Below are 27,153 nucleotides of genomic sequence, written 5' to 3'. Positions count from 1 at the left end.
TGGCATTTCTTGGCAGGGGGGCAGTAAGGTCCCAAGGCTCATTTGGTGTCACCAATGCCACCCCAGCCCGCTGTGAACGCCGTGGTTTCACCCACATCCCGTGTGTGAGTGTGAGGCTGTAGGTGTCTGGTTCACCACAGACCAGTTGCTTCTCCACTTTGAAACCGGCTCAATTAGCATTAGTCACGTCTCAGTGCTGCCTTCATATTGAAATCAGCTGTTCGTGGCCGTTTGAGGAATTTCGGCCCAGGGTTGTGGATGTCTCGGTGGGACCAAAGCAGGGAAGGGAAGGCTTGGCTTGCTGGCGGATGAGGCTGCACAGTGAGCTCATCCTGGCTGTGCTCTCGCTCAGCTCATCATCTTGCATCAGGTTTCGGTGATTATTCAGCCTCTGTGGTCATATCTGGGAAACAATATTAAGAAGTTGGTCCCGTGTCCTGAAAGCTTCTTGGGTTCTTCTTTCTCTCCTCCTGACTTCAGGAGGAACTGGTGGTCACAAATATTGGTGTTGGCTATTTTGAAGTTGGAAAACAAACGTCCTGGGCTTGCAGTGCCGGAACTGTGGTGGGAACTTCAAGCCAAAGGCTTTGTTCTAGCACCTGTGGGAATATTCCTTGGCCACAGCGTTCCATGGGCTCTGGTTTAGTTTCCCTGGGAAGGCTCAGCCACCCGTGGGATGCAGCAGCACAGGGGATTAGCAGGGTACTCTGTTACCACTGGCATTTCAGGCCTCTGCTTCGTGGGATGGTGTCACATTGGAAGGAAAGAGGGAAGCAGCCCAAGGCAGGGAGGCAGAGGCTTTTCTTGGCGGGTGCTTTGCTGATGTTCCCCTTCTAGAGCTGCCCCCTGCCTTGTTCCTATGACTGACTGGTTGTCTTTTGCTCCTCAGCTGGCACCCCGACAGTCGAGGTTGGGTAGAATCCAGTGGTGGAAGGGCACTCCTCCTCAGGCTGGGAGCTGTGAGAAGCAAAAGCCTGCCCTGCCATCTGCGCTGCATCAGCTCCAAGGGCAGGAGCTGTGGCGTGACTCAGCAGCGCAAGCAGCAGGTTCTCCATGCAGAGCGACCTTCAGGCGTGGTTATTGTCACCTAATGGTGTGTTACTGTCCCCCGGGCGTGGCATTGCCACTGATCCATCACCTGCTCAGTTTCCTTCACAGAAGCTCCCTGGGCAAAGGTGTGTTTTCCATCTCTGTCCTCCCAGCTCCCTTGGCACACGCTGCCGGCATCTCCGCTGGGAAGTGAAGTATCAACAAGAGCAACTTAATGGCCCTGACTGTCAAACAAAGCAGAAATATTCTGATTTTTATTTGGGGCTGGGCGGGACTTTGACACCTTTTATTGCTGACCAAGATGTACCGCTGCCCTCCGAGCAGGAGGTGGCTGCTGGGGGGGAGGAGGGGATGTCCTTGTTTCTCCCTGTGCCCCCCAGCCTGCCTGGCGTGGGAGTGCTGTGGGTTTGGGGGGTGCAGAGAGCACCTCTTCCCCCTCATAGAGGACCCAGAGCCTACAAGCAAGGCAGGAGGGACAGGGCACAGCAGAGAGGCTGTTCATCACCTGTGTCTGCTCAGCACCCCTGGCAAAACCTGGGGTGAATCTCTCGACCAAGCACAGGGGCTCTCAGGCCACGTGTGGGTTAATCTGTCACATCCCAGGCAGCCCCTGGGGCTCAGAGGAGCAGGGCCAGCAGCCACCACCCTCAGGCCTTTCTGCAGCAGCAGTGTGGTGAAATGAAGAGGAGGATCATAACAGCACTTACTGGAAACATTTGCTGGTGCGTTAGTGCTGGCTCTGAAAGGGCAGAGCACTGCTCGGACCAGCCCAGCCAGCAAATTGCCTGCATCTCCTGGGAGATCATTGCCTGATCCTGTGCAAAATGCCCTTCCACTGCTCACTGAAGCTGCATCTCGCTCTGGTGAGCTGATGGTTGTGGTGTGTGCTGGCCATCAGCTCCCTGTGCTGCTGTGAAGGGGACTGGGGTGGAGAGGGCTGTGGAGGAAAGAAGTTTTGCTTTAACGAAAACCTGTATTAAGAGCTCGGTTAATCCAGCCCCTTTGGCTTCAGTGGGACTTCAACATGTGCTTGTAGTTAATCAGGTATTTAAGTGGCTTTCTGACTTGGCAAGCATGAGAGAAGATATCCCAAAGGAGAAGGAGGAGAACAGAACTGAGGCCTCCCAACTAAAGGTGTTTGGAAATGTGGACAGTGGAGGCAGAAGGCAGCAGTGTGAGCTTGAGGATTGTGGCTTTAACTTTCTGTGGCTCCATTTCTCCTTTTGTTCAGGGAAAGACTCCCCGCATACCCCACGTGGGCTGTGAGGCACCAAAGATTACAAGAAAGGCAGTGATTAAGTGAGCTGGGATCAGTTTGTATCAGTAAATACATCTGAGTTGGCGGTGGAGGATGGAGGGAAGGTCCTACCAGCAGCTCCTGGAGAGGAGGGCTCTGCCAGGCACCCAGGATGAGACCAGAGGGGCTCGAGGAAGGATTTTAAGGGAGATCATCTCCCCATACACATCAAAAAGCTGCTGAGCATGAGGAACTCGACAGCTGTTTGGTAGGGCTGCACTGCAGAGGGTAATGCTGTGCCTCCCTCACTTGTGACTGCTCAGGAGTGTAAGAAATACTTTCCCTTCCCTCAGTGATTCCACCCTAGAGACACTGAGCAGTGTGGTTATCAGGACTGACTCAATAAGCTTACACTGCCCCAGGGCTGGGGACCAGGCTTTTCAGAATATGGCAGGAGCTGCCTTGCATCCTCAGGCACTTTGCTGAGGGACCTGCTCCCGTGGACTCCATCAGAGCCACCTCCATCTTGCTGCTGGGGAAGCTGAAGGAAAAAGAAATTAAATTTCTTGCTCTCTGTGTGAAACAGCATCCTCCCTGATTTCTCCCTGCTGCAGCCACGTAGTGCACAGGTTTAGATGTTCTTCTTGCTTGATATTCGTGCTGTGGCTGCTCAGCCCAGGGCTGGTTGCATCCCACAGCAGGAGAACAAGCCCCACCGAGCTCGTCTGGTGGCCTGGGCTGGTCTGGAATGTGTCTCCACACAAACACCCAGCGTCGCAGTTACTGTGGTTATTTTCTGCGAAGCGTAAATTATTTAAGCATACAAGTTTGTTATGTATTGATTTGCCATTGCTTTGAATCCCATTACACGAGTCTGCTTTATTAATGGACTTTGTCCATGCTCGAGATTAACTGTGATGCTGGATTTGCAAATGAAAGAATTGAAATCCATGCTGTCCATAATAATCACTTGGGTGATGCTGGCTGCCTTGGCACGCTGCTGGCAGCTGGGGAAACCTTTATTTTTATTCCATTCCTCTTACCTTGCCTCAAGTGGGAAAATAAGTTTGGTGCTGTGGGATTTGGTTGGTTTTCTTCTTTGCTGGAAGCCCCTTTTCACTCTTGGGAAGGTACCAAGTGAAGAAAGAGGCCTCTTGCTCAGTGTGGGACAGGGTGTTGTTACTCAGAATAAATCCTAATGCAGAAGAGGGTCAGGGAAGTTTTATTTCAGTGTTGAGCTCAGCCCTATTTTCTCCTATTTTGCACTGAGCTAAAATCTGCCTGTGTCTGGTTTGCTCCAAGTTTTTACAGTGCAAAGTCTCTGCTGGGTGTCTTTCTGCACTGATTTGGAGCCAGGTGCTTGTGCAAGGCAGCTGTAAGGAGTAACTCCACTCTCCTTGCTGGTAGAAAACCAGGAATATACCTGGATTTTGGATGTCCACGTGCCTGCAAAGCAAGAGTGAGGATGTTGTGGATAAAGGGATCAAAATTTCCCCTTCAGACACTTTCAGGTGGTTGACATGCAGGTCTGGCTGATGTGGAGATGCCAGTGCAGCTCATCAGGGTGCACGTTTGGGTGGGGAGGGGACAGAAGAAGACAGAACTCTGGTTTTGGGAGGAATGAGGCAGGGAGTGATGCCTTGGGGCAGTGGCAGGGCCAACATGGGGCTCCTGCAATGATGTAAATGGCACAAAAAAAGGGCAAAAAAAAGAGAAAGGCTTGACATGATTTTATTGGAATCAGCTGCAATTTGTTCATTTAAATTATCTTTTTGTAGCATTCACGTTATTCCACAGCAGCCAGTTTAAAGAGTGAATTGAACATTTGTGTCTCTCAAAGATGTCTTAAATTACTTCCCCTGAATCACCAGCTCTGGGAGGGAGCTGTGATGAGGAATCATTGATGCTTCTCTTGACTAACGCCTGTGAAGAGAATCTTTCAATCTGAGGTTTTATTCTAGCACCTCTCCACTTTGAATGATCCCAAAGCAATTGTCAAAACATTCCTACCACTGAAATTCGGCCCCTTTGAAGTCAAGCTCAGCATTCACTGAGCGGCAACAACAGTTCCCTCCACAGCTGATGCAATAATAATCAACCCAGGGCTTGGCAGGGGAACCAGGGTTTGGATGGCAGTTATTGGATTCCAGGCTCTGGCTGTGTGTGCAGGAATGGATTGATTTCTTTTGGGGGCTGGCAGGGGGTCCAGGAGGCTCTCTGGTGACATGTGAGCGTCGTTATCAGCGCTGCAGGTTCCACGTGACATTCCTGGGAAGTTCCTCTTTCCATCCCTGGAGTGCAACAGCTCTGCTGGCTGAGGAGAGCAAGGGAGGCCATCAGAAAGCAGCATTTTGAATGGGTAGAAAAGCAAAGGTGATGTTTCAGCTGTGGTTTGCAATTCCTTCTGTACTTGGCTGTGTTGGGATCACCTGCTCCTGGGAACAGCTTTTCAGGGCTTTTCACCCAAGGGCAGGATTGCAGTGTTGTACATCAGGAGATCCACGCTGACCTTCTCCTCTCGTGGTGACAGCTGCTGGAAACAGGAGATGGGGCTCAAGTGGGCCAAGACAATAAATCCTGCTTTCCTGCTCACTGGGCCCTGGTTCAGCAGAATTAATGCCAGAGCCTGGCAGCTCATGCCATGCTGTGTTAATCTGTGAAGTGAGGGCAACTTGGAGAAGGTGGCTGGATCGGAGCAGGGAGCAGGGAGAGGTGAGGACTCGCAGTGTCTCATTTTCTCTGTTAGAAAAGAGGGTGGCTCCTCAGCCCAGGGCAAGGTCAGGCTGGCTTCCCTGCAGGTTTGCCTTTATTGTCCCTCACATCAGCCAAACCTCAGCTCTAGGAGAACCCATCTGCTCCCTCTGTGCCTTCCTTGAGGTCCCAGCCAGCCAACCCTGTCAGCAGCTGGGGACCATCTGGCCCAGCTGCAGAGCATCCGTTGTGTCCATCCAGCTGCTGCCGTGCAGGGTGTTCCACAGCCAAGTCCTGGACCTTCCCTCACCGGGGTCTCTTCCTTCCCCTGACACCAATTCCCCCAAACTTACAGGGCCTCGATTTCCTCTGAGGCTTCTGCCTCTTTCCACAGTTTACCAGGCCTGGCTGACACACGGAGTTCCCCGGGGAGGGATGGAGGGGTGGGAGGATGGACGGGCAGCACGGCCGCTCAGGGCCTGTTGGATTCTCTGCTAAGGCTGGGCCTGATGAGTCCAGATTTTTGGACTCTTTTTCTTAGCATTTCCCTTAGCAGAGATGTTTGCAGGGACGTGTTTGGGTCATGCAGTACGCGCAGGTGGGGATGAGGAGCAGATTGCAGGAAGTGCCTGTGGACTCGGTGTCGCTCCAACAACTCTCATCAATTGTAGTGTGTGCAGGGAGAGGGAGACTGGTCTGTAATTCCAAGCAGGGAAGGTGTGTGATTACAAATGCTGCTCTTGTGCTGGGAATCGTTCACTTGCTGCGTTCCCAGACACCGGGGCGGTCTCCAACAGGCAGTGGAAATTCTGAAGGCGAGTGATTCCTCCCCATCTGACAGTGGCATCTTCTACTTGGGAACCTCTTCCCCTTTCCTGCAAGGATCCCAGTTCTGCTTTTCTTTTTTGTTCCTCTAAATACTTACTATAAAGATGTGTGTGTGTGTGTGTATTTACTGCGTGTGAGCCCAAAAGATACAATATCTGCATGCACAAATAAATCTTCAGTGGCCCTAAGGCATCTCCTGTCACCTTCCAAGGGACAAGGGTTGTTTGAGCTCCTGTTTACCTCCAACAAAACCATGGGGGCCCAAGCAAATCTTAAAAATCTAACTAGTATTGATGGGTGATCAGCTGCAAAACAGATGGGGTGTTCCTTGGCTGGAAGAGTTGGTACAAAAACCTCGCAGAGCTCAGTGCTCGCTGTGCTGGAAAACAAAGGTGAGAACAGTACGAGTGGGATTTTCCCGCTCCACTTGCCTAAACATTAAATGTCTAGGATAAGCTAATTAGAAGGGCTTTTCTTGGCAGATGACTGATAGAGACAACCACATCTAGAGACTGAGTCAGCCCAGCTGTCTTCGAGTGGGATGAATCACCATCCTCATATGAATTGACAGTAGACTGAGCTTAGGTGACAGGTCTGGATCCTTACCTGACAGGAAATTATATGAACCCAGTCCTCAAAGTCTGTTTTCCAGCAGAGATCTCAGAGACTTTTGCAAGGGAAAATAAGAAAAAAAGGCAGAGAGAAGAGGTGCAGATGGGAGCTGGCACTGGTGCAGACCCTTCACCCTGGGGATCAGCCACTGGCTCGTGCTGGGGCAGGAGATCCCTCTGCAGCCCTGAGAGGTGCTGGTCACAGAGCAAAAGGAATGATAAATTGAAGCTCTGCTTCTGACCTGTGGTTTGGATACTCCAGTCAGCATCTGGGTTGCTCCAGGAAGCTGTTTCAGCACACATGAGGATGGAAATGGCAGATGTTTGATTAAATTTGTCCTCTTTCCTTTCAGTGCTTCGCTGCAGAGTTGTTAATGGGAGGTCCAGCGGCAAGAGCAGAGTCAGTAGGGTGGGTGTCTTGCAGGGTTGATGCATTAACCTTTCCCTTTGGATTTTGGCCATGGAGTGTGGGGGGCTCTGGGTGGAGCTGTTACAGGAGGTGAGGAGGCCGTGAGAGCGGCCCTTTGTGCTTGCACTCAGCTGTGCTTTGCTCACAGCCTCCCCCACATCTTGCCCTTAGACCTGCAGTTTTCTCTGCCCCAGGTTTCCATTGCAGGAGGAAACTTTAGGGGTTTGCTTTCCTTGGGAGGGTTTTGGTGCAAAGCTGAAGAGACTCTTGTGCTTTAGGGCTGAGACTGCTGGGAGGTTGGGCTGTCACCCATCCGTCTGGGAGCAGGAGGAAGAAGTGACAGGTCCCACCAGAAGCCATCTGGTGCAGGCTCTGTATGGCCAGCAGGATCCTGGCTTGGGGCTGGAGCCCCAGCTGGAACGACAGCCCCAGATGGATCACTGGGCTGGATGGGAAATCAGGATGTGGGCAGCTCCTGCTGGTTTAGAAGGGATGAGTGAATGATATTTTGTGAGCTTAAGACAAACAGTTGCATTAAAGGCAGTGATGGATCTAAATTGTCTGAATTGTTCGAAGCAAATCCTGGAGTCACCTTACCCAAATAGCATTTCCAAGCTTTTTCTGTGCTGGGATCCCACTGGCTCTGTAAGTCAAGATGGGATGGGTAGCTGAGGCTCTCCTCATTAAATGTCCACAGGCACTTTCCTGAACAATTCTTTTAACTGTGGTCTGGCCAAACTCCAGTTGGAGTAATTGCCTTTGCCTCGCAGTATAAAATAAAAGCAGGGCATTTTTCTGCAAATCTCTTATTTTCAATTGTTTATTGTCTGGATGGTGGCATCATATCTCTGCCCATTAATCCATGTCTCCAAGTTTCTATAATTCAAGCCTCCTGGAGGGGGTTCAAGCTGCCACCATTTATTATTTGAGTCGGTCTGCCAGTGAAATGTTTACTTCTTCCCCAGAGCATCAACTCCCTACTCTCGTTGCACCCTCACTCGAGGCTTGAATGAGCAATCGTTGGTTCCAAACCAATATTAACTCTGTTAAAAATATCCCACATATTTAAACTCTGTTTTTACACCACTGGGGTGGATTAGTTGGGCATCTTTATGTTGCTGAAGTCTGTTTTTTCCCCAAAACTTATGGGAATGTCGTTCCCCTTCAGGTGCTCTACTCTTCTCTCAACCTGTCAAATTGGTTACTGTCTTACAAAGCTGTTTGGGGAAGAGGAGAAGGAGATGGATGGACAATGTGCCTGTTTCAGTCTTGTTCCCTTAGGATATCCAGCTAAGAATGAAGCTGTTTATGGCATGTGTTAAACACCTCATTGCCCCGTGTGAAGCCGTGGTTTATGGGGGATGTTCACAGGAGCTGCTGGGCTGCAGTCAGTGCACCAAGCACATGATCTCTTCAGCAGTGCCATTCCACATTGCTTGCTCTTATCTCAGGGGAAGGTGAAGCTGCACCCAGGGCAGGGAAGCAAATGCTGGAGGGCTCGTCACGTGCAGAGTGGGTGGAGGCTGATTCTCCACCCCGTGCCCAACCAGGTACACCCATAAATACCAGTTTTACAGTGACTTCCTAACCTCAGGAGTCCACCAGACACGGCAGGGTTGGAATGGAGCCCAACATCCTAAAGATCAAAGGCAATTTGCCTGCTTGTTTTCAAGGGGAGGGCTTCCCCAGACTGAAGGGGGGGCTGAGCAGCTGAGTGTGTGCTCCGTGCAGACAAACAACCCCGTCCGCAGCCTCCGAGCGGCCCACGCTGTGCTGGCGCTTGAGTCACATCTCCCACGCCCGTCTCCAGGCTGACCTTACTCACCACACAGCTAATGCTCACCTCGTGAAGTCATCCTTCCCAGATCAGTTGCTGCAGATGATTGATGGCACGCAATATTATTCCTTCTCTTCCCTTTCACACCCGATCCTTGTTTATCGCGCCAACCTCCCCGCTTGGGAATTCGTTTTGCTGCCCTGGCTATTAGGGGGGAGATAAGAAGAGGTTTTGGAAGAGGTGCTGGCCAAAAGAGCAGATATTGGAATATTTATGAGCAGCCCTGATGGCAGGAGCTCGGGGTGGTGTTTTGCACAGTAACCTCGTTTGGGCGGCCGGTAACTGCATTTGCTCCCTGTTAGTGAAAGCAGCAACAGCATAACCTGCCTTCTCATATGACTTCTCACATGGACCTGCTGGATTTGCCTCTAATTACAATTCAATTTGCAATGATAAATAGTTTAATAAGCGAAAATGGGCTCGGCTTCCGTCGATTATGGCTCTGTGTGGCTTAGGGGAGCTTTACAGGGTGCTGTATCTCATGGAAACACAACTTGGAGCTTCAAAATCCAGTTGCTCGACTGGCAGCTGTTGTGCTGCTGTTTTTGGCAGGCAGCAGAAGGGGAATGACACGTTGTTTTACCTGGTACTAAGGAAAGATAAGCTGGGGGTGCAGCTCCCAGATGTCTCGCTTGCATTGCTTGGGTCATGTCGGCCTGGAGAGTCGATGCTGGGCACTGAGTTCGGGCTGGTTTTTGGGTCTGTTCGGGCTGGTTTTGTGGTTGTTGCTTGCAAAAGGGACCCAGGTTGAGCACAGCATCAGTTCTGCAGAGCAACAGGACTGACTGTGCCTGGGCTCTCACTTGGCTTGGTGGTTTTCAGAAATAATTGGATTCTCTTACGCCTTTCATGGCTGTGACTGGGAAGTTTCTGTTGCTGGCTGCTGAAGGGAGGCATTACATTTTTCTGCTGGATTTCTTTGATATAAATTTCTAATTCACAGTGGGGAGGGAGTTGTTGGGGGTTTTTTTGGTTGGGGTTTTTGTGTGTGTGTGTCTCTTTTTTTAGAATGTAATAGCTTTACGTTGCTGCATTGACAGAGACTCCTCCTGTGGAGGCTGAATGCAACTGGTTGGTGGCGAATGCAACTTTTCCTTCCAGTGGATAAACCATCCCCAAGGACAGCCGAGTGGTTTGGCTTCCTCTCAGCCTGCCAAAACTGGAAAGAAATGAGATAAATTGCGGGGAGGTGATGGGTGACTGTCAGTTTGAAGCCATTCCCCCTTGTCCTGTCACTACCTGCAGAGATGTTCCCCTCCTCCTGCTGCACGAGCACAAACCAGCTCAGGGGGTAGGGTTTGGGGTGCACTCTAGAAGAACACCCCTCCAGCCTGTACTGACACCTTTCCTATTTCAAAGTTGCACTTGCTATCCAGGTAAAACCCCCTGGGAAAAGGGAACGTGCTGAAAAACCCCCAAGTGACTGGAGCCAGATGCTGGGCGTTTTCTCCAAAGCCAGAGATTTGTGATTTGCTGCTGACAGCGTGAACTGGTGTTAAGTTATTAAATTGCAGATGAGCTCATCACTTGGCCTCGAACAAGTTTCAGCCTTGAGTGGCTCTAAAATATTGCATGTGGTGGAAAAGAGACAATGCTGGTGTGGCAGAGAGATTTAGGGAGCAGCTGAGAAAGACATCTGTGCAGAAAAAATGCGTACCAGGAGGGAGGAGGGAATACTTCATGTGAAAAATGTAAGTTCTCCCAGCAGAGAGGAGGAGAAATTCTCTGATTTATTAGCTCTCCATTTTCATTTTAGCTTAAGAGAAAATTGTCAAGAGTTTTGAGATGCTTAAAGGGAAGTGGCAGGATGCTAAACCTGGTTTGATCCTGAAAGGTCCCAGTGAACTGAGTGTGCAGGATTACCTCTACCAAGTCCCCAGACTGGCTCCTTTGGTGATGTGTGGTGTTTACCAGTGATGCCAGATGACCATGGACCAAATCCAGCTCTTAGCTGATGTTTGCTAAATCCTAATGTTGAGCTTTACCAGACTGGGAAGGTGACACCCACACTGCTGTTTGGTGTGTCTCCTCCTGAGAGAGAGGGAGTTACCTTTGGGCATCTCCCTGCCTTCCATCACCTGCCCAATTTCTGTTTTCCCTGCTGTTCCTCTTGCAGAGGAACCCAAGCTCCAGTTCTGCTCAATCACCTGCAGATCCACACGGTGCTGAAACACAGGAGGGTGAAGATGACCTTGAACAAATGAGTTGGTAGTTTTTTCCAGCCTGATCAAACCCAGCCTTGGTGGGCTGGCCTGGCTGCCCCAGTGAGCACAGTGCTCAGCTGAGCTCTTCATCTGCACACTGAGATGAGTTCACTTTATAAAGTGCCAACTTGGCAGAAGCCACGAGATAGACCATAAATCAGTGTGGCCACTTTAGTTTTCCAGCTGGGCATGTTTTGCTCTCAGTGGGCAGGTTGGCTGGTTGGGTTTTGTGGCCAGTTGGATTTGTTGTTTTGAGGCTTTTTCAGTGCCCCTGGCAAGGGAGAGCAGCCTCACATGGGTGGTTTTTAACTGCCTCGGCTCTTTTTTTCCTAAATGACATGTTTGCAGTCAAAGAGTTGGCAAAGCTGGTGTTAACTCAGTCAGTGCTGCGGGGGTGATCCTAAAAATACCAAGGAAACCAGTGTGATAAAGACTTGTCACCTCGTTTGTGGCCGTGAGCTGTAATTGCAGGTAATGTGAGATCCCTCTGGCTGTTCCAGGCAGTGTCTGAAGGCACAATTGGGGTTTTTTTAAGTGAAGATGGTTGTTTTCAGCCTGTCTGAAGTCCCAGAGCATCAACACCTATGACCAGTGTGCCTTCCTGTGTGGTGTGGTTTGGTTTGTTGGGGCTGGAGCATCTCTGAGCTCAGGACAGACTCCAACATATTTCATAGAACGATGAGTTCTCTGCCAAAATTCCTCAAATTATTATGTCTAAGAATTGCAAATGGTAGAAAATAGTCTTGGAAGGCACCTCAGGAGGTCTGATCCATCTCTAGGGCCAGGATCAGCTCGATCTGAACTGCTCTTGACACAACCTTGTCCGGTTTCCGATGGCAGAGCTTCCACCCTTTCCCTGATCATTCCAGTCCAGCACTTTGTTTTCCCCCCACTCCAGTTTATCCTCCTGTTTCCATTGCTGCAGTTTTAGGCTCGTTCTTTCCTCCCTGTGCACAGCAGACCCAGAGCACACCTCTGCTGTGTTTACTCTCCAGCTGCAGGTTTGTGTCGATCGAGCTGTCACATTCTCTGGAGTCCTCTCTGGGTTGACTCTGTTGCAAGTGTACTGTTAGCTCCATGGATTTATGGCTTGTTTGGATTTTGTTATTTATTTATGGCTTGTGTGGATTTATTATTGGAATGAGGGTGTTCATCCTGCACCCCTGATGCCTCTTTGCAGGGCAGATACAGGACAGGAGTGCAGCTTTCCCCAGGGTGACGTGCTCACGTGTCCCTTCCTCATGTTGGCTGGTGGTGGGAATCACTTTCTTCTTGGGATAGCTTTAAGATCCACACTAGTGCTGGCATTTGTAGCACATCTAACATTGCTCCTTTGCCCTGTTTCCTGCAGGATTTAGGGATGGAGTCGACCTCTCTGGATGATGTGCTCTATCGATACGCCAGCTTTCGGAACCTGGTGGACCCAATCACACATGACTTGATCATCAGCCTTGCCAGATACATCCACTGCCCCAAACCGGTAGGTACCGTGGTCTCCTCCCACTTCCATGACCCTGCTGGCTTGGGAGACTCCTGGGAGCTTCTGAGTGCCAGGGAAAAAGCCTCCTTGTTACTGCAGTGCTTGTGTGTCTTCAGACCAAGAGGATTTCCCTGGAGATCGATGGTTTGATTGCACAGTGTTGGGCTTTCCAGCTGCCCAAGTGACATTCACCTGATGTTGGGTTAGCACTTGGTTTGCAAGTTATTTCTGCTTTGTGCCACTCTGTGTTTTAAGGACTGTGCCTCATCAGGAACACTCCCTGCCTGGTGAGGAGAACAGAGCCCCGTGTGGTATTTATCACACCCCAAAGGACAAGAGAGTCCTTGGCTGTGCCTTCAAGGCCAGCTTTCCAAAAAAGCACAACCTCCCTGGGCTGCTGTTTGGGCTCTGCCATGAGCAGGTCTCCCTGTGAGTGCAGCCCTGGGCAGATGTGGATTTCTAAAACTATCAGCCCCGTTTGCCTCCTCGCAGCTCTAGCAGCAAAAGGGCTTTGGAAAATCCTGGGCTGGCTCCCTCTGTTCCAGGGTAAATGGGACTTTGCATGTTGGCCACTGGCTGCTTGGATATTTAAGGTTTCTTTCCCCAGGTTTGTTTGTTTGTTTGTTTTTTTTTTAAATAATCAATACTGTCAGTGCCATAAGCACGTTTGTTGTTCTCTCTATCCTTGGATTTTGTTGGAGAGGGGGTTGTTTTTCCCTTCTGAGTCAACAAACTTGGAGCTGGCTTATCTCTCCTTATCTCTGTTGCTGAACTTCAAGGCTTTTACCCATCTCATGCCTCCTTTTGACTTGCCTGTGGCATTTTTAAGCTCTTCTTGGGAAAGGACCATCCACAGGTGTGATGTGCCCAGTGTGATGGGTCAGGGGGCTGAGCTGGGACCTGCAGACATCGTTCTCCTGTGTTTGCTGCTAATAATGTAATTTTCTGTGAGAGTGTATGAAGGGATGGAGTCATTCACTGCTGCTTCTTGTGGATGTCTTACTCAGTAATAGCCTCCACCATTTAAAAATGAGGGAAATTGCTTTTTTGAGACATCTAAAGATTTTTCTAATGTTGTGAGGAAAAGCCGTGGCTCAGGGTGCACCTGCCTGGGCCACGGTGTGAAACTGGCTCTGGAAGTGCTTGATGAAACTCTCTGTTTCATGTTGGGGAGGGTCGAGGGGGTGCAGCAGCGTGCAGGGGACATCAGGGACCCAGATCTCCCTCTCTGATTGCCCCATATCCTACAGCATGAGCTCAGGGTACAGACACATCTCTGTGCTGTGTAGCTAAACCTGTGCAAGGATGCTCACAGATCCCTTTCCCTCTTCTTGTGGAGAATAAGACCTTTTCCTTTCTCTTCCCCCGTGGGGCAGTGAGGTGGGAAACCAGAGAAACCTCTTTTGCCGGGCGCGTTTCCAGGCAGAGAGGCCCCGTCCCCCCGCTGGGGTTGCCCTTTTCCAAAGCATCGTGACTAAGCTGGTTTCTCCTCCATGTCTCGCCCTGGGAGGCTGACAGTGAGCCCTGGCCAAGTGTGTGTTCTGCACTCCTCATAAAAACAGCCCCAGGCCACTCCATGCAGTGCTGAGCTGCTCCACCACCAAGTGCCTGCTTTTGCATCTCTCCCTGTTTCTTTTGGCACTCCATGCTGTGGAGGAGCTGGTGCCAGTGTCAGCACAGAGATGCAAACTCCTCATCCTGAGTCGGGTGGGCACCCAGCAATCTGTGGTTTCCTCCTCTTAGCCCCAGTGAGGCACATGTGGAGTGCTGTGTCCAGTTCTGGGGTCCTCAGGACAAGAGAGATGTGGAGCTCCTGGAGCAGAGAGTGACAAAGATGGTGAAGGGACCGGAGCATCTCCCTTAGCAAAGGCTGCGAGAGCCGGGCCTGTTCAGCCTCAGGAAGAGATGCTGAGAGGAGACTTCATCAGTGTCTGTCAGCATCTGCAGGTGTCAGAGGAGGGACCAGGCTCTGCTTGGAGGTGCCCAGCAATGGGACAAGAGGGAATGGACAGAATCTGATGCACAGGAAGTTCTGCCTGAATAGGAGGAAGAATTTCTTTATTGTGCAGTGACCACGCACTGGAACAGATTGCCCAGAGAGGGTGTGGAGTCTCCCTCGCTGATTTTCTTTAAGTCCCCAGAAACCTGCATGCTTTAGTCACCTGGGTTATTTCCCATCCCGTTCCTCTTTTCCCTCAGAACTCTTTCCTTCCCTGCAGTTTCTTTGATGAGACTTGGCAGTGACGTCCAAGAGCAGGAGACTGCTCAGGGCCAGGAGTGTTGCAGAAGTTTGGGCTTTTGCTCTGCCTGCCAAAGGAATGTCTCTGCATCCTGTGGTGCAAATAGACATAAACATGTAGGTTGAGGCAGCTGTGACCTTGCCCTCATCCATATGGAGGTGGGAGAGATGGGGTTGATCTGGATCCTGGTCCCTCTTAACCTGCTCAGGGTTAAGGGGTCTTTCTTTCCTCCTCCCTCCTGGAGAGAGCACTGAGCACTTCCCTGACTTTCTGTACATTGCTTTTTTACACAGCTTCTATTTATACCACCTTAGCTTAAAGGTGACCCCTTGGTCTCTCCTCTGAGCTAAAATAAAAGTTGAGTCGTTTTTCCAAGCTCTGGGTAAACACGGCCTGGTCTGGATGGCCAGAAAAAAGTTGGCCTGGGCTCTCCAATGCGGCTGTGGCTCAGCACAGCTCAGGGGGTGCTTATTCCAGCCAGTAAATCCAAACCTGCAGCAAGGCAGAAAATGGAACTTGTACTGGAGGAGCCTGGATTGCTGTGAATGAGCCCTGAGTGTGGAAATCATTTGGGTGAGCTTTTGCATGGACGTCACAGGCTGGATGGTCTCTCCCAGACCCCGCTGAGATCCCAGCCTTGCCAAGGCCCTTGAAAGCTCTTTTCCAGATCATTTGGAAGTCAGGGTCTGGATTTTGTCCCATCCCTACTTACTGATGTATAATGCAGTTCAATCAAGCCCGGGTGCCTTGAGTACCCCTTCCTGGAGGGGCTGGGATGTGCCTGCAGCACGGCCCCACAGCGTCTCCGGACACGCTGATGGAGCAACTGCCCAAGGTTGCTCTCTGACAGGGGAGCTTTGGCGTGGAATAAATGCTGCTGTTGCCTTTCAGCATGGTGCTGAGTGGTGGCCATAGATGCTGCTGCCCTTGGTATTTGTCACCTTATTCAGCTGTTGACAAGCTTTGGGGTTCCTCACACCTGGGGAGAGGCCGTTTTGCTCTTCAGGAAACTCTCATGTTGCTCAGTGAGTTTTCCAGTGTCAGTTCAATGAGGTGTTTGCGTTGGGTCAAAGACATTTGAGCAAGTGTTTTCTTCCCCACGGCCATGACCTTGGGGCAATCTTTTATCCTCCTGCCCCTCTCCAACGCCAGCCCCATGGAAAGGTGCCAGGGGTGTTCCTTGGAGAGCAGCTCAGCCTGCAAACGCCGCCTTCCAAAACCCGTGCTGGGGTGAGGAGGCACTTGGTGCTGCTGGTGCAACCCCCAGGGCAGTGTCTGTCTGTCCCCATGGTCAGGGCAAAGGGGACAAAATGCTTCAGCAAAGCCACGTGGTGTGGGATGGAGCAGCCACCATGCCCCCTGTCTTTGCTGCGGCCGCTCTGGTCTCCAGCAGGGAGGAGCTGAAAACACGAACGCGTCAGGAGCAAAGGGCCCCCGCAAAAAATTCACAGGCCTGCTTGCCAGCAGGAATATCTGGCTGTAAACTATTGGAAAATTAAAGCAGTTTCTTTTTCCACACACCAAAGCCACATGTATGGATGACTGATGGCCGTGATGGGGGGGAGTCAGGATTTCCTCCAGCTTGAGGACTGGATTTGGGAGAAGCACTGAGTGGCGCTGGGGGAGAGGAGAAAGTGAAGCTTTGGGCAAAGGCTGCTCTTTGGCCTTGTGACCTTGGGCTGTTGGATTGCAGAGCTCTTGCTGTTCTAGGGATGTAAATGTTGGGAGCTCCTCCAAGCCCTGAAGGCTGCCCAGAGTAAATACCCAGTGAGATTTTGGCTTTGCTGACCCCCATCCTGCTGCTTTCCCTGAAGGAAGGCTTTTCTGCTGCTCAGTGGCCAGGGAAAGGCTGGCAGAGCAGTTTAGCAAAGCCCAGCTTTGGTGCCTGCACCTCTGAGGCAGCAGCTCCTCCAAGGCACCAGTTGAAAGACGTGATCCTGTTCACTCACAGGGGGTCAGATGTGGGCAGACACCTCCGAGTGGGAGCTTTGCACAGCAGGGAACACGGTCCACAGCCTCCCCACCGAAATTCCTAGCGTTTCAAGACCTGTGGTGACAGCAATGGGTTAGGGGAGGGTATTTAAAACCTCTTCTAAGCAGTTGGTGTAGCTGGAGAAGTGACTGGAAGCAAAGTGGGTTTTGCCTGTGTAGCTCTGGGTGGATTGAAGATCCATATTCCTGTTCAATTCTGTGTCATTTGAGCAATATGTGCTTAACCACATCCCTGGCTGGGATGCCTTTTCCTTTGTGAGCTCTAAATTGATCAGGTTTGCAAAATGGGTTTGATTACATGAATTGTCACCCGTGAAAGGAAGAAAATATGGAAAGAAAAAGTGATTACTGTGATCTGGATGAAATAATCTATTTCTAGCCCTTCTTCAGCCCTGTGGTGTAAGGACTTAACTTACAAATGATGTTGGGGTTTTTATGCCCTGAATTTTTCAAATCTGTTATTTCTGATGGAGCTGCACCGAAGCTAAAATGAGCTTTTTTTCCTTTTATTTATCCTGTGTGCTGTAACACATGGCTAGAACTGTATTAATAAACTCAGTTTATACAGGGCGAATGTAATCAGGGCACCATGACCAGCAGCTCAGTGCCTTTATCCCCAAACCAAGCACATAATCCAGCTCCTCTGTCATATGTGTTGTTATTTGATCTTGAATTCAAATTATCATTCCAAGCTTCTGACATCCAACTGGCTTTTACAGCAGTCTGAGCTGAAATTGCAGGTATGAAGCAATGGCTTGTTGAGGGACACTGGCACAGGGTGTCAGGAGAGCTTGTCATCCTCAGAGAGTTTCTTACCTTTCCCTCTTGCTGGGAGATGTGCAAGGAAAATCTGACACATCTTGCAGAGCTCTCAGATTCCAGATGCAAAGTGCTGTGAGAGCACTGAGTATGACTTATTCTTTGCTTTAAGAAACATCCTAAAAGGAGGCTGATTTATGAGCAAAATCCCTCTAAACCCCCCAAATATCTGATTTAAAAGCAAAGGGGGATGATGGGGATTCAACTAATTCAATTCTGTATTTATGGCTCTTTCTGGGGGCTTTTTGGCTTGCTCTGAGTGTGAAGATCACTCTTTATGGATATTTAAGACATCTGTGATACATTAAAATGTTCTGAAGTACGAAAGAGGCTGCAAAGCTCAGACCCCACTAATGACAACTCTTGGTTCTTTGCTCACTTAATGTGCCAGGCTCTCTGCTCATCTCACCTTTGAAAAAGAGAGATGTTCCCTCAACCCCCCGTGTGAGAGCCAAAGCTGAGCAGAGTGCCTGGGCTGGCAACAGGGGAAAATTGCACTTTGCAGGTTTTTAAAGTATTAAGCCTAAAAGGGAAATAATGGTGAGGTCTAGATGGGCTGTGATGGTGCCACTGCTGGCAACTTAATGGACTGTGGGTGGAGAAGGGATGAGCCTTACCCTCAGCCTCCTTATCCAAACCCTGGGGGGTGCAAGGAAGCCCCTGCTGTCCTTATCCCTCCCAGCCTGATAAATGTGCCCCCCAGCTCTCAGTCTGAATGTGGGGATGTCGAGCAGTTAATCACAGTCTGATCATAAAATCTCATTTATTTTGGAAAAGACCCTCAAGCTCATCAAGTCCAGCCGTTCACCGCTCCAAGGTGACTTCTATCATTAACCGCTCCAGTGTGGCCAAGGTGACTTTTATCAAACTTCTTCTTCTCTCTTTTTGGGGTTGCTTAAGCCCAAAATCCCAGTGCCAGCTGGCAGAACTGCCAGGCCCCTTTTGCTCGGTTCCCATAATAACAGGACGACCTTTCCTAACCGCGGCGTAACCATCTGCAAACCCCCCGAAATGCCGCAGGGCGGATTTTATCGGCTCCGAGATGGATTTTGCAGTGCCTCCAAAATGTCAGGTGCCACATCACGCAGCGAGTGACGCGTGGAGAGCTGCGTGCTCAGCCTTCCCCGTTCCTGCCAAGCAGTTGGGAGCGTCTTGGTGACACCGGTTGTCAGCGACAAGCATTGTCATGCGGGCCGGGGCTGGAGAAGATGAAGAAGACAAGAGCCAGTAGCAAGAAAAGGCATCTCATGGTTATCCTGGGCTTGCAATGGGGGTAAAGAAGAGTCTGTGGGTGAGGCTGTAGTTGCCCGGTTTGGCTTTGGATCTTTCCTAAGGACCCTTTCACCCACAGGCTCTCCAAGTGTCCCCAAGGGGAAGGAAAGGATGGATGAAGAAGCAGGCACCTCATTAAACAGTAACAACATATTTTATCGATGTTTTCTGGTGGTAATTGACGTTTGAGTTCAGCTCATTTAGCTTTTAATCAGAACGTAATTTACCACAAAGGAAGGAAGCATATTGATTCCCTGCCTCCTGGCAAGAGTGTTGTTTATTTACCTGGGGTGCTGAGGAGTGAGTGGCGGGGACCTGTCCTGTGGGATGGCTGGAGGGCAGAGCTGGCACTTGGGTGGGTGTTTCAGTATCTGTTTCTAGCCTAACTCAGGGGTGTGTTCCTGCCAAACAGGTCTCTGGTTCCCCAAGCCCTGTTTGAGAAAGGGAAAGAGCCCTGCCAGCATTTCACAGCAGGGAAAAGCGATGCCTGGGTTTGGGAAAGGTTGTGCACAACACTGAGCTCACCTGGCCAAAAAAACCCACCTCTGGCTCTTGGAAGCCCTCTCACTTTTAGCACAAATCCTGGAATTTGAAGAGTTACTGGCATTTAGCCTGTCTGCAGCATCACAGCTGTCTTGACAGATGCTTCAGGCTATTTCTGGGAGCAAGGAGAAGTTTGTCCCTTTGCCGCTGATCTCCAGGCTCTTGCCTTGGCAGCTCCCAGCACAGTCACCTTGCAGGGGCAGCTGTTCATGCCCTCAGTTTGGCTGGGAGGAGCTCAGAGTTACAGATGTAAAATGTGCCCTCCTTTCCCTGGGAATCACCATGTGACTGATCCTTCCTGTGGGGATGCACCTGCCTCCTCTCTGGTGGGAAAAAAAGGAATAAAGAGCAGCAAAGAGACCAGTTCTTGTAGATAGGGAAGGTGCCAGGAGGATTTTCAGTGATTGCTCTTCCTAGATGGCAGGGACTGTGATTTCTGGTCAAAGCCCAGCAAGTGATTATCTCACAATTTGGGATATTTGGGGATTTGGGTAAGAGCTTTATCCCACCCTTTCCATCTTCAAAGAGTTTTGCAATCATAGGGTAATTTGCTAATCCTCCCAGTTTCTCTGTCACTTCCCTTTTTCTCCTTGCCATCCATCCTTCCAGGAAACCCCCAGTGCAGCTCTTGTGTCTGCATCCATAGTTTCACATCTGCTTGGAGCACGAGATGAAGTGACCCCACTCCTTCCCTGAGCTGTTGCCGGGAGAGCTTGGATGCTGCCGACTGCTGCTCCCTTACTGTGATCTTATCTTTCACCTTCTAAAAAAAATAGGAAAATTCCCAGTTCCCTCGTGCCTACGAGGGCCCCACAGTGGTTAATGAGCTGGAGATGAGCATTGCTCCGAGGGTTATGCCCTTGCCCCGGGATTCACATCTGCAGGGAACAACAGGGACTGATGTGAGGGGGCCACTCCTGCCCCTCCGCAGGCTCTCATGCACATCGTGAGACTCCCAGGGCTGTGGTGAGGGGCTGAGAGCCTCCAGGGAATGACATAAATATTTGCAGCACTATCCCAGGGATGCTCCTGGTCTCCTCCAGCAGCAAGAACAGGCTGGGCCGGGGTTTGCTTCCCGTGGGATCTGGGGCGGTGCAGCTGGGACACGGGCTCTGCAGGAGACTTGCTGGGCTGGGAAAGTCTCTGCCTGGGACATAAATAACCAAATAATCCACGTCTGGTTTAACCCTGGGGGGAGGAGGGTGCAGAGGACAGCGAGAGGTTCCTGCTTTAGGAGCAAGGGCAGGTGTTGGGCTGGGACCTGCAGTTCCAAATGGGATGTTCCCTGAGCAATTCCAGCTCCTGCAGAGCTGGCTGAGGCAGGGCCTGGCTGAAGAGCCAGGCTGGCCCAGGGCAGGATGGTGGGAGGCATCACACACACCATGCTCATCCCTGAGCAGATGCTGAGAAGTAAATAGAGGAGCCCCTGAGGAGGCAGAGGACCTTCTGCAGCCTTAGGCAAGGGATGGTGCTGTCTGCCAAAACGTGATGGAGCTTTGCTTGCAAACTGCTCTTGGCCAGCCACAGGGAGTGGTGGGGAGCTCTGAACCCCGTGGGGAGGAGCTGCCCGTGGGTTCTGCAGCCCCCAAGGCTCTGAAATCAATCCTCCCTGTCTGTGTGTGTGGGGGAGGAGGGTGAGTGCCATCACCCACTGAACACACTGACTTCAGCAGGCGACACCTCTGTCCCCCCTTCCCGTTCTCAGCCCCGCCAGCAGCACCTTGGGTGTTTTTCTCTTTGCTGTTCTGCACCAGCTGCGATGATTAACTCGCCAATCTGTTGTTTGCTGAGACATTTCCAGGGCAATGAAGGGCTCTTCTGGATTTTTAGCTGCTCTCTTTGTTTTGTGGCAGCTCCCCGTGTCTGTCAGGAGGGTACAGATGCATCTGCCATCGAAAGGATGGTCCATTGACCATTCCAGGAATGAACAGCGGCATCTGAACGGCCTCCCCATTAGTGGCTTTGTTTACAGCACTCAAGTGGGCCCAATTTATTTGGCTGAGGACCTTGCTGTGCCTGTCAGGAGCACGTGTTGGAGTGATGCTGCTCAAAGGCCTCCTCCCCAGCTGTGGAAGCTGAGCTGGGCACCCTCCAGTAGCTCTCACAGCAGAGTTTTGTATTCTTTTTTGCAATTTCCCTTTATCTTGCACGTCCCCCCTCGGGGCCATCTATCACCTCGAATTTTATTGCCTCCTTTAATTGCTTCTCTGAAGTCCAAGTGCAATATTACTCCAGGATCCTTTTGAACAACTTCCTGAGTTGCTGCAGATCCCATTCATCTCGCACTTCTGGCTCTCTCGATAAGCCCCGTTGTACATCGCTTTTCCTTTTGGTGTGTCAGCACTGAGTCCAAGGCCTCACACTTTGGCCTTTCATCAGAGCAGATGGGGAGTGCTGCTTCCAGCAGGCCCCAAGCTGCCCTGAGCTCACTGCAGGAGCCCTGCTGAGACAGGGGTCACCAAGCCCAAAGCTGAACTGCCCATGCCAAAAAAACGTGTTTTTCCTGCAAGAAGCCAAGTGCCTCCTCTCCTATGAGACCTTCATCCTCTTCCAGGACCAGCTGCTCTTTTTTTTTGGCCATTTCATGGTGTGAATTAATCCTGGGGCACATCCTTCCCTTACAAAAGCCATCAGGGTGTCTCTGCTGCCAGTGAGGGCTTGGCCCTAACCTCGAGCAGGGGGAGGCAGGGGCGGTATTTGGCCTCGTGGCTGTGTACCTGGAGAAACTCAGGAAAAGTCAAGTGGAATTACCTCAGCTGCCGTGAAGCCTCCTGGGAACAACCTCACTGTTATTGAAATGGCCTTTATTAAATTTGTTCCATCCCTCCTCTAATTTGAATTAAAACAGACGTGATTTGTTTTCAGAAGGAGTTCTGCTCGCTGGTGTTGGGTGGTCAGATCTAAAGCCATATTGTCACTTGACTTGGATTTAGTTTTCCTCCATGTGGACAAGATGTATCACTTCCATCCACCGTGCCAGTATCTGCTTGCCTTTGGGCATCAGCCACCTCATCGCTCATTGCCCACACGCTGGATTCTCTTCCCAGAGGAGCCTGTAATGATGGAGAGGGAATTGCAATGCCCTTCTGGTGATATTTTAAGGACACCTCCCTGGAGAGCCCTTCCCTACAGCACGAGGGGGATTTTTTTCATGCCTTGCCCGGGGAATTCAGCCACGCAGCAAGAGGGATTTCCTGCTGCTGTGGATCCTGCCCTGCACACCTGGATGGGGTTGGAGGGTACTGCAATGTTTTAGGCCTTCAGTGAGGTAGGAATTGTGGATTCAAAGCCTCTCCTACCTCCTCAGCTCCTGGTCTCACAGGAGGAGGACAGCTCCGAGGGGGCTGCAGCGCAGATGTCTGCAGGCAACAATAGGCTGCAACTCAGCCCCAGGCTTTGAAAGCAAAGGGGGAGGAGGGTATAAAAAAAAAAAAAGAAGAAAGGGAAGAATAAAAAGAAAACCAGCCAGCCCATTAGATGACTTCAGCTCCCCGTGACAACATCAAAAGGGAAGGTGTCGTAAATTGGGATTGTGCTCAGCGCCGGGGCCCAGGCCGGGGAGCAGGATGCAGTTCTGGAGCCAGCAAACCAGGGAAAGACATTTGGGGGGGCCACGGGAGCAGCTGCAGGTTTTGGGTGGGCAGAGCTTTCTCCCAGCTACTGTGTTGACCTGGGTTATGGGTGGGGGTTCATCTGCTCCACGATGGTGGGTGGCGGGCACGGCACATCCCTGAGATGTGTCCCTGTGCCTTCTCCTGCCGCCTTCCCAGCAGGTCTTTGGAAGGTCTCTCTGTCCCATCAGCTTTAGGATGTGTTAGGGATCTCACGGCATGTGGAATCTTCACATGTGGGGCCTTTTCACAGTGCTGAGGCAACGTTTCCTGGTCATTTTGTTGTCATCCTTCCCAGACTCTGTCCCTACTCCAGCACAGGTTGCTGGGGATTTGCTCTCTTTTGTTTCTCGCTGATTTTTTAATAACTGACTGGGTACACATTAAAGCCATTGAGGATGATCTGTCCTAGGGCTTCCCAGAGCATCTCTCACTGTTTTGTGCCTTTGTTTAACCGTGTAATATTTATCCATTTATCATTGTGAACATGGAGGGTTTTTGTCTCTCAGCTGTTTGGGCTTTTTTGCTTAATAGTCTGAACTATTATCCTTTTGTCCTGGCTAATCACCCTAGACACAAAAAAAAAAAAAAAAAAAAAGGAAAAAAAAAAAAAAAAAGGAGGAGGATTTGGAAAGAAATCTATAATTCTCTGTATTTTTTGTGTGAAATAGGTCATGTTCTAGTGAACTAGGTCATGTTTTAAGGTTTGCCCTCTACTGAACTGTATGGAAAGCAAATGGAAGGGGTCTCCACGTCCAATATTCCATATGCAGGAATGGTGCTCCCAGGATGAGTGAGTGCAGTTTCCTTGGCTTGTGGCTGCAATGGTTTGTGCCTGAACAGAGCTTCTTGTGCATCAGAGTAGCAGCTGCAAATCCTGCAGCATCCAGGAAGTGATGCTGCAAGTTTGAAAAGTTTTTAAAAAGGAACCCAAAAGGGGGCGGGGGGGGGAAATATTTTTAGTTAAATCAAAATCACGACTGGGGAGGGCCAGTGTGGAAGTTCTTGTGTGTTAAGATGTGCAGGACAGCACTTTTTATTTTTCTTTTCTCATTTTCCCGGGATTGATTGTGAGTGACAGAAATGTGGGACTGTGTAATGACACAAAAAAAAACCCTCTCGCTTCCTCCGCCTGCAGACAATGGCTAATTGTTCTAATTTGGGTCAATCCCCTGCTGTGCTGCAGCAGGAATTCTTCACCAGGGCTCTTTAATCATTAACGTTGGCCTATTTTACACCATGTTTGGCCCCAGTGCAGCCCCCCCCAGGGCTCTGCACACCACCAGGGATTCCACTGCTGGAGGAGGAGGAGCGGGTGATTAATTTCTTAATGAAAACAAATTAATTTGCAATAACATCTTCATCACGAGGTTTTTCCCTGCGTCCTCCTCTCAGCTCTTTGGCTGCTTCTTTTTGGAGCGGTTTGTGAGCCCAATCCTCACGTCTTGCCTCGCCCAGGAGTTGTTTCCACGTGGTGATGGCGAGGAGGGCCGGCAGTGGCGCCGGGGTTGTTTATCCCAGTGGAACCACGATCCTGTTCATCCCGTGTTTGCTTTCCCATGGTGTAATCCCTCTGCTTCCAATTATGCGCTCCCTCTCTGGCAGAGCGAGGAACGTGTCCAAGGGTGGCTCATTCGCTGTTGAAGGTGGTGTGCAGATGCTGGGCGATGCCTCAGCCCCGGGGTCTGGCGTGGGGAGGCTGAATGGCTTCCCCTCTCCACCACATCTCAGACCGTCAGCGAGGATAAAACTGGTCCCCCTGCAGAAACCAGGGCAGGTTTGGCAGGACAGGTGATCGTGGCTTTTGGCCTCCACCTGCTCTCCCTTATCCCTGGGGTTTGACTGATTCCCGTTTCCTCATCCAGAGCTCCAACCCTTCATCCAAAGGTCCCCTTCCAGGGCTGGAGCCAGCAGCAGGACCCTCTGGTCCCCAGCACATGCCTGGGGCACCCCCTTACCCCATGGGGACAGATGAGGTTCAGTTCGTGCCACTCCCCCTCATTCTCCAGTTGAACAGGATCCTGCTGGCTGGGGGCGGATTGCAGATGGGGGCATGTGCCATGAATCCCTGTCCCAGCTGAAATCTGTTAAGGGATTAAAATCTCATGAATCTCGGGGCTCCTCCCAGCGCTGAGCAGCCCTTCGGTTCTCCAGGGCAGGCGAAGGCAGAGGAGGACGATGGGGAAAGGGGCCCTTTGCAGGGCAGAGCCTCTGCTCTCAATTTTCCCCACATCCCTCCTCCACCCCAGACTTTACCTCGTGTCTGGTGGTTGGGAGCTGTGCTGGGTCCCTGCCAGCTTGGGGGTGGGGGGGGAGGACACACACAGTTGAATAGAAACCAAAATATTGCCCCAAAACTGCTTCCCTGAGCTGAGTCTTGCACCACTTGGGCTTGTGCTTCATGGGCTCCCTGATGTGGGAAATGCTCACGTCTTCTCCTCAGAGCTTTCCAGCTGGGCAGCCAAGATGTGTGGAAGGGAAGGCAAGTGCCATACAACGTTCCTGCTCCATCTGGGTGCTGCTCACAGCAGCTCAGCTCTGTGTGACACAGCGCTCTGTTGGTGCAGGATCTGTACAGGTGTGTGCAAGGCCACGGCACGGAGAGTTTTTGTGGTCTCAGGGATGTTTCTGGATGCGTGGCCGATGGATCTCTGGGGAGCTGAGCCGAGCTCGTCACCAGCATCTTACCAGCGTTCATCTGCTGGCCTGTGAGCACGGTGCTGAGGGAAAGGGCACATCCCAGCTCTGTGAAACAGGCTTTTTCCTGGCAGCACTGTCAGCTGGGAAAGCTGAGCTCTCTGTGTGGTCTGTCCTATCTCCCCAGCCCAGAGATGTTCTGCAGTTTCCCTCCCAGACTTTGGAAACCGGAGCGCCAAACGTGCTTTTCCCACGCATGAACCCACAAGCGCCTGGTGGGTGTTATAGAAGGGCCAGATCTTCTGTGGTGTCACTGGTGATGCCTTTGCCAGAGGTTCATCCCTGTGTGTTATTTCAGGAACGATGACTGCTGCACTTTGGGGCTGGTGGGGGGACAACGTGCTCCTGGTGCTTCATTATTGCCCTTTCCCTGGAAAGGGCACGAGGTGTTTGCCAGAACCCAGCACTGTGGGTTTCAGGCTCTGCAGGTGGAGGGAAGCCTTGCCCTGCCACTCCTGCACCCTCTGACCACAAAACCCCAGCACTGCACTGCCCTGGCATGAGTGATGTCATCCAGACTGAAGTAGATGGGGCCAAAAGGCTTTTTTTAGGCTGGTGCTTTTCATTTTGTGGGAAGCAGTTAATCCCTGTGAGCAGCAGGGCAGGATGGCAGTGGGATCTGCCTGCCCGCTGGGGTTTGGGGCTTCTCCTCCATCACGCTGAGGATGTTTCTGCCACAGACAGTGAGGTTAAAACTTCGCCAACACAGGCAAGCTGGGCTGATTTTTCAGCTGACTCAGTTTTCAAACAGTCTCTTGGGCTCAGTCCCACCAGCGTGTGCGTCAGCTTCAATTATTTCCTGATAGACTTGGATCGTAAACAGTGAAAAAGCTTTTGTTTAGACCGTACGAGGAGCCTCTGGCACTGCACCAGCAGAACTCCCTTCTGCTGCACACGAGTTCTGTGCAGCCCAGGGCAGCCCTGTGTGCCAGGCATCACACCTGGGGCTGCTCTGCAGACTCCTACAAACTCCCAGGAGGAATTGCAGAGGTTCTGGGAAGAACCTAAAAAAAAAAAAAAGTGGGTTCTTGAAGCAGAAAGGTTTGTGTCTCACCCACAGGCAGGTGAAGTGCAGTGATGGGAATGAGATGTGCAGAAATAATGTGTCTTTGGAGGGCTCTGAAATGAGCAGTTTATTTATCCCAGTGTTTAAGTGGAGCACTGGGCTACAGACCATGGATGAGCTGGTATGTGCAGAAACCTTGTTCTCTAAGTCACGTTTTAAAACTCAAAAATAGAAGGAGCCCTGTGTGTGCAGGGTTTGGGAGTTGAGCTTGTGGAGCAAAAGGGCTGAAGGAGTGGTCTGTCTGGCATGACCATGGAAGGATGAGCTGGCTGGGGCTGCTGATATAAAGGATTAAAATGCTTTGCTCTGCTGTAGCCTCTTCCCTTGGAGCCCCCTCAGTGTGCTGTGTCAGTGCTGATGGATGATTTGCTGCTTTCTGTTGAAGGGAATTCTTCGGGCTGAAGTTCTCAGAAATCAGTTTGATGTGAAATTGAGGTCTGAGCTTCCACCAGCCACCTGGACCTGCTGCACCAGAGCTCTGGCAGCTGCAGCACGAGCCCACTGCTTGGGGAAGAGCCTCTTATTGTGGAGGCAAGATGGTCCTGTCATATTTGGACCAGCAAAAA

General features: G+C 51.0%; 1 protein-coding gene across 2 annotated transcripts in view; it reads left to right on the top strand.

Annotated features, from left to right (window-relative positions):
* LRRC75A (leucine rich repeat containing 75A) overlaps positions 1-27,153 on the top strand; it is a 63,798-nt gene that overhangs the window by 11,949 nt on the left and 24,696 nt on the right. For both annotated transcript variants that reach the window (XM_027890048.1, XM_027890047.1), the window contains exon 2: positions 12,219-12,347. In XM_027890048.1, coding sequence (XP_027745849.1) covers positions 12,219-12,347 — 129 coding nt within the window. The remainder of the gene's footprint in view (positions 1-12,218; positions 12,348-27,153) is intronic.

Source organism: Empidonax traillii, unplaced genomic scaffold (genome assembly GCF_003031625.1).
Source record: "Empidonax traillii isolate 1590-97213 ecotype Southwest subspecies unplaced genomic scaffold, ASM303162v1 scaffold276:size1176444, whole genome shotgun sequence".
Classification (NCBI taxonomy): domain Eukaryota; kingdom Metazoa; phylum Chordata; class Aves; order Passeriformes; family Tyrannidae; genus Empidonax; species Empidonax traillii.
The sequence above is the reverse complement of the archived record's forward strand: the minus strand, read 5'-3'. Positions and strand labels throughout refer to the sequence as shown.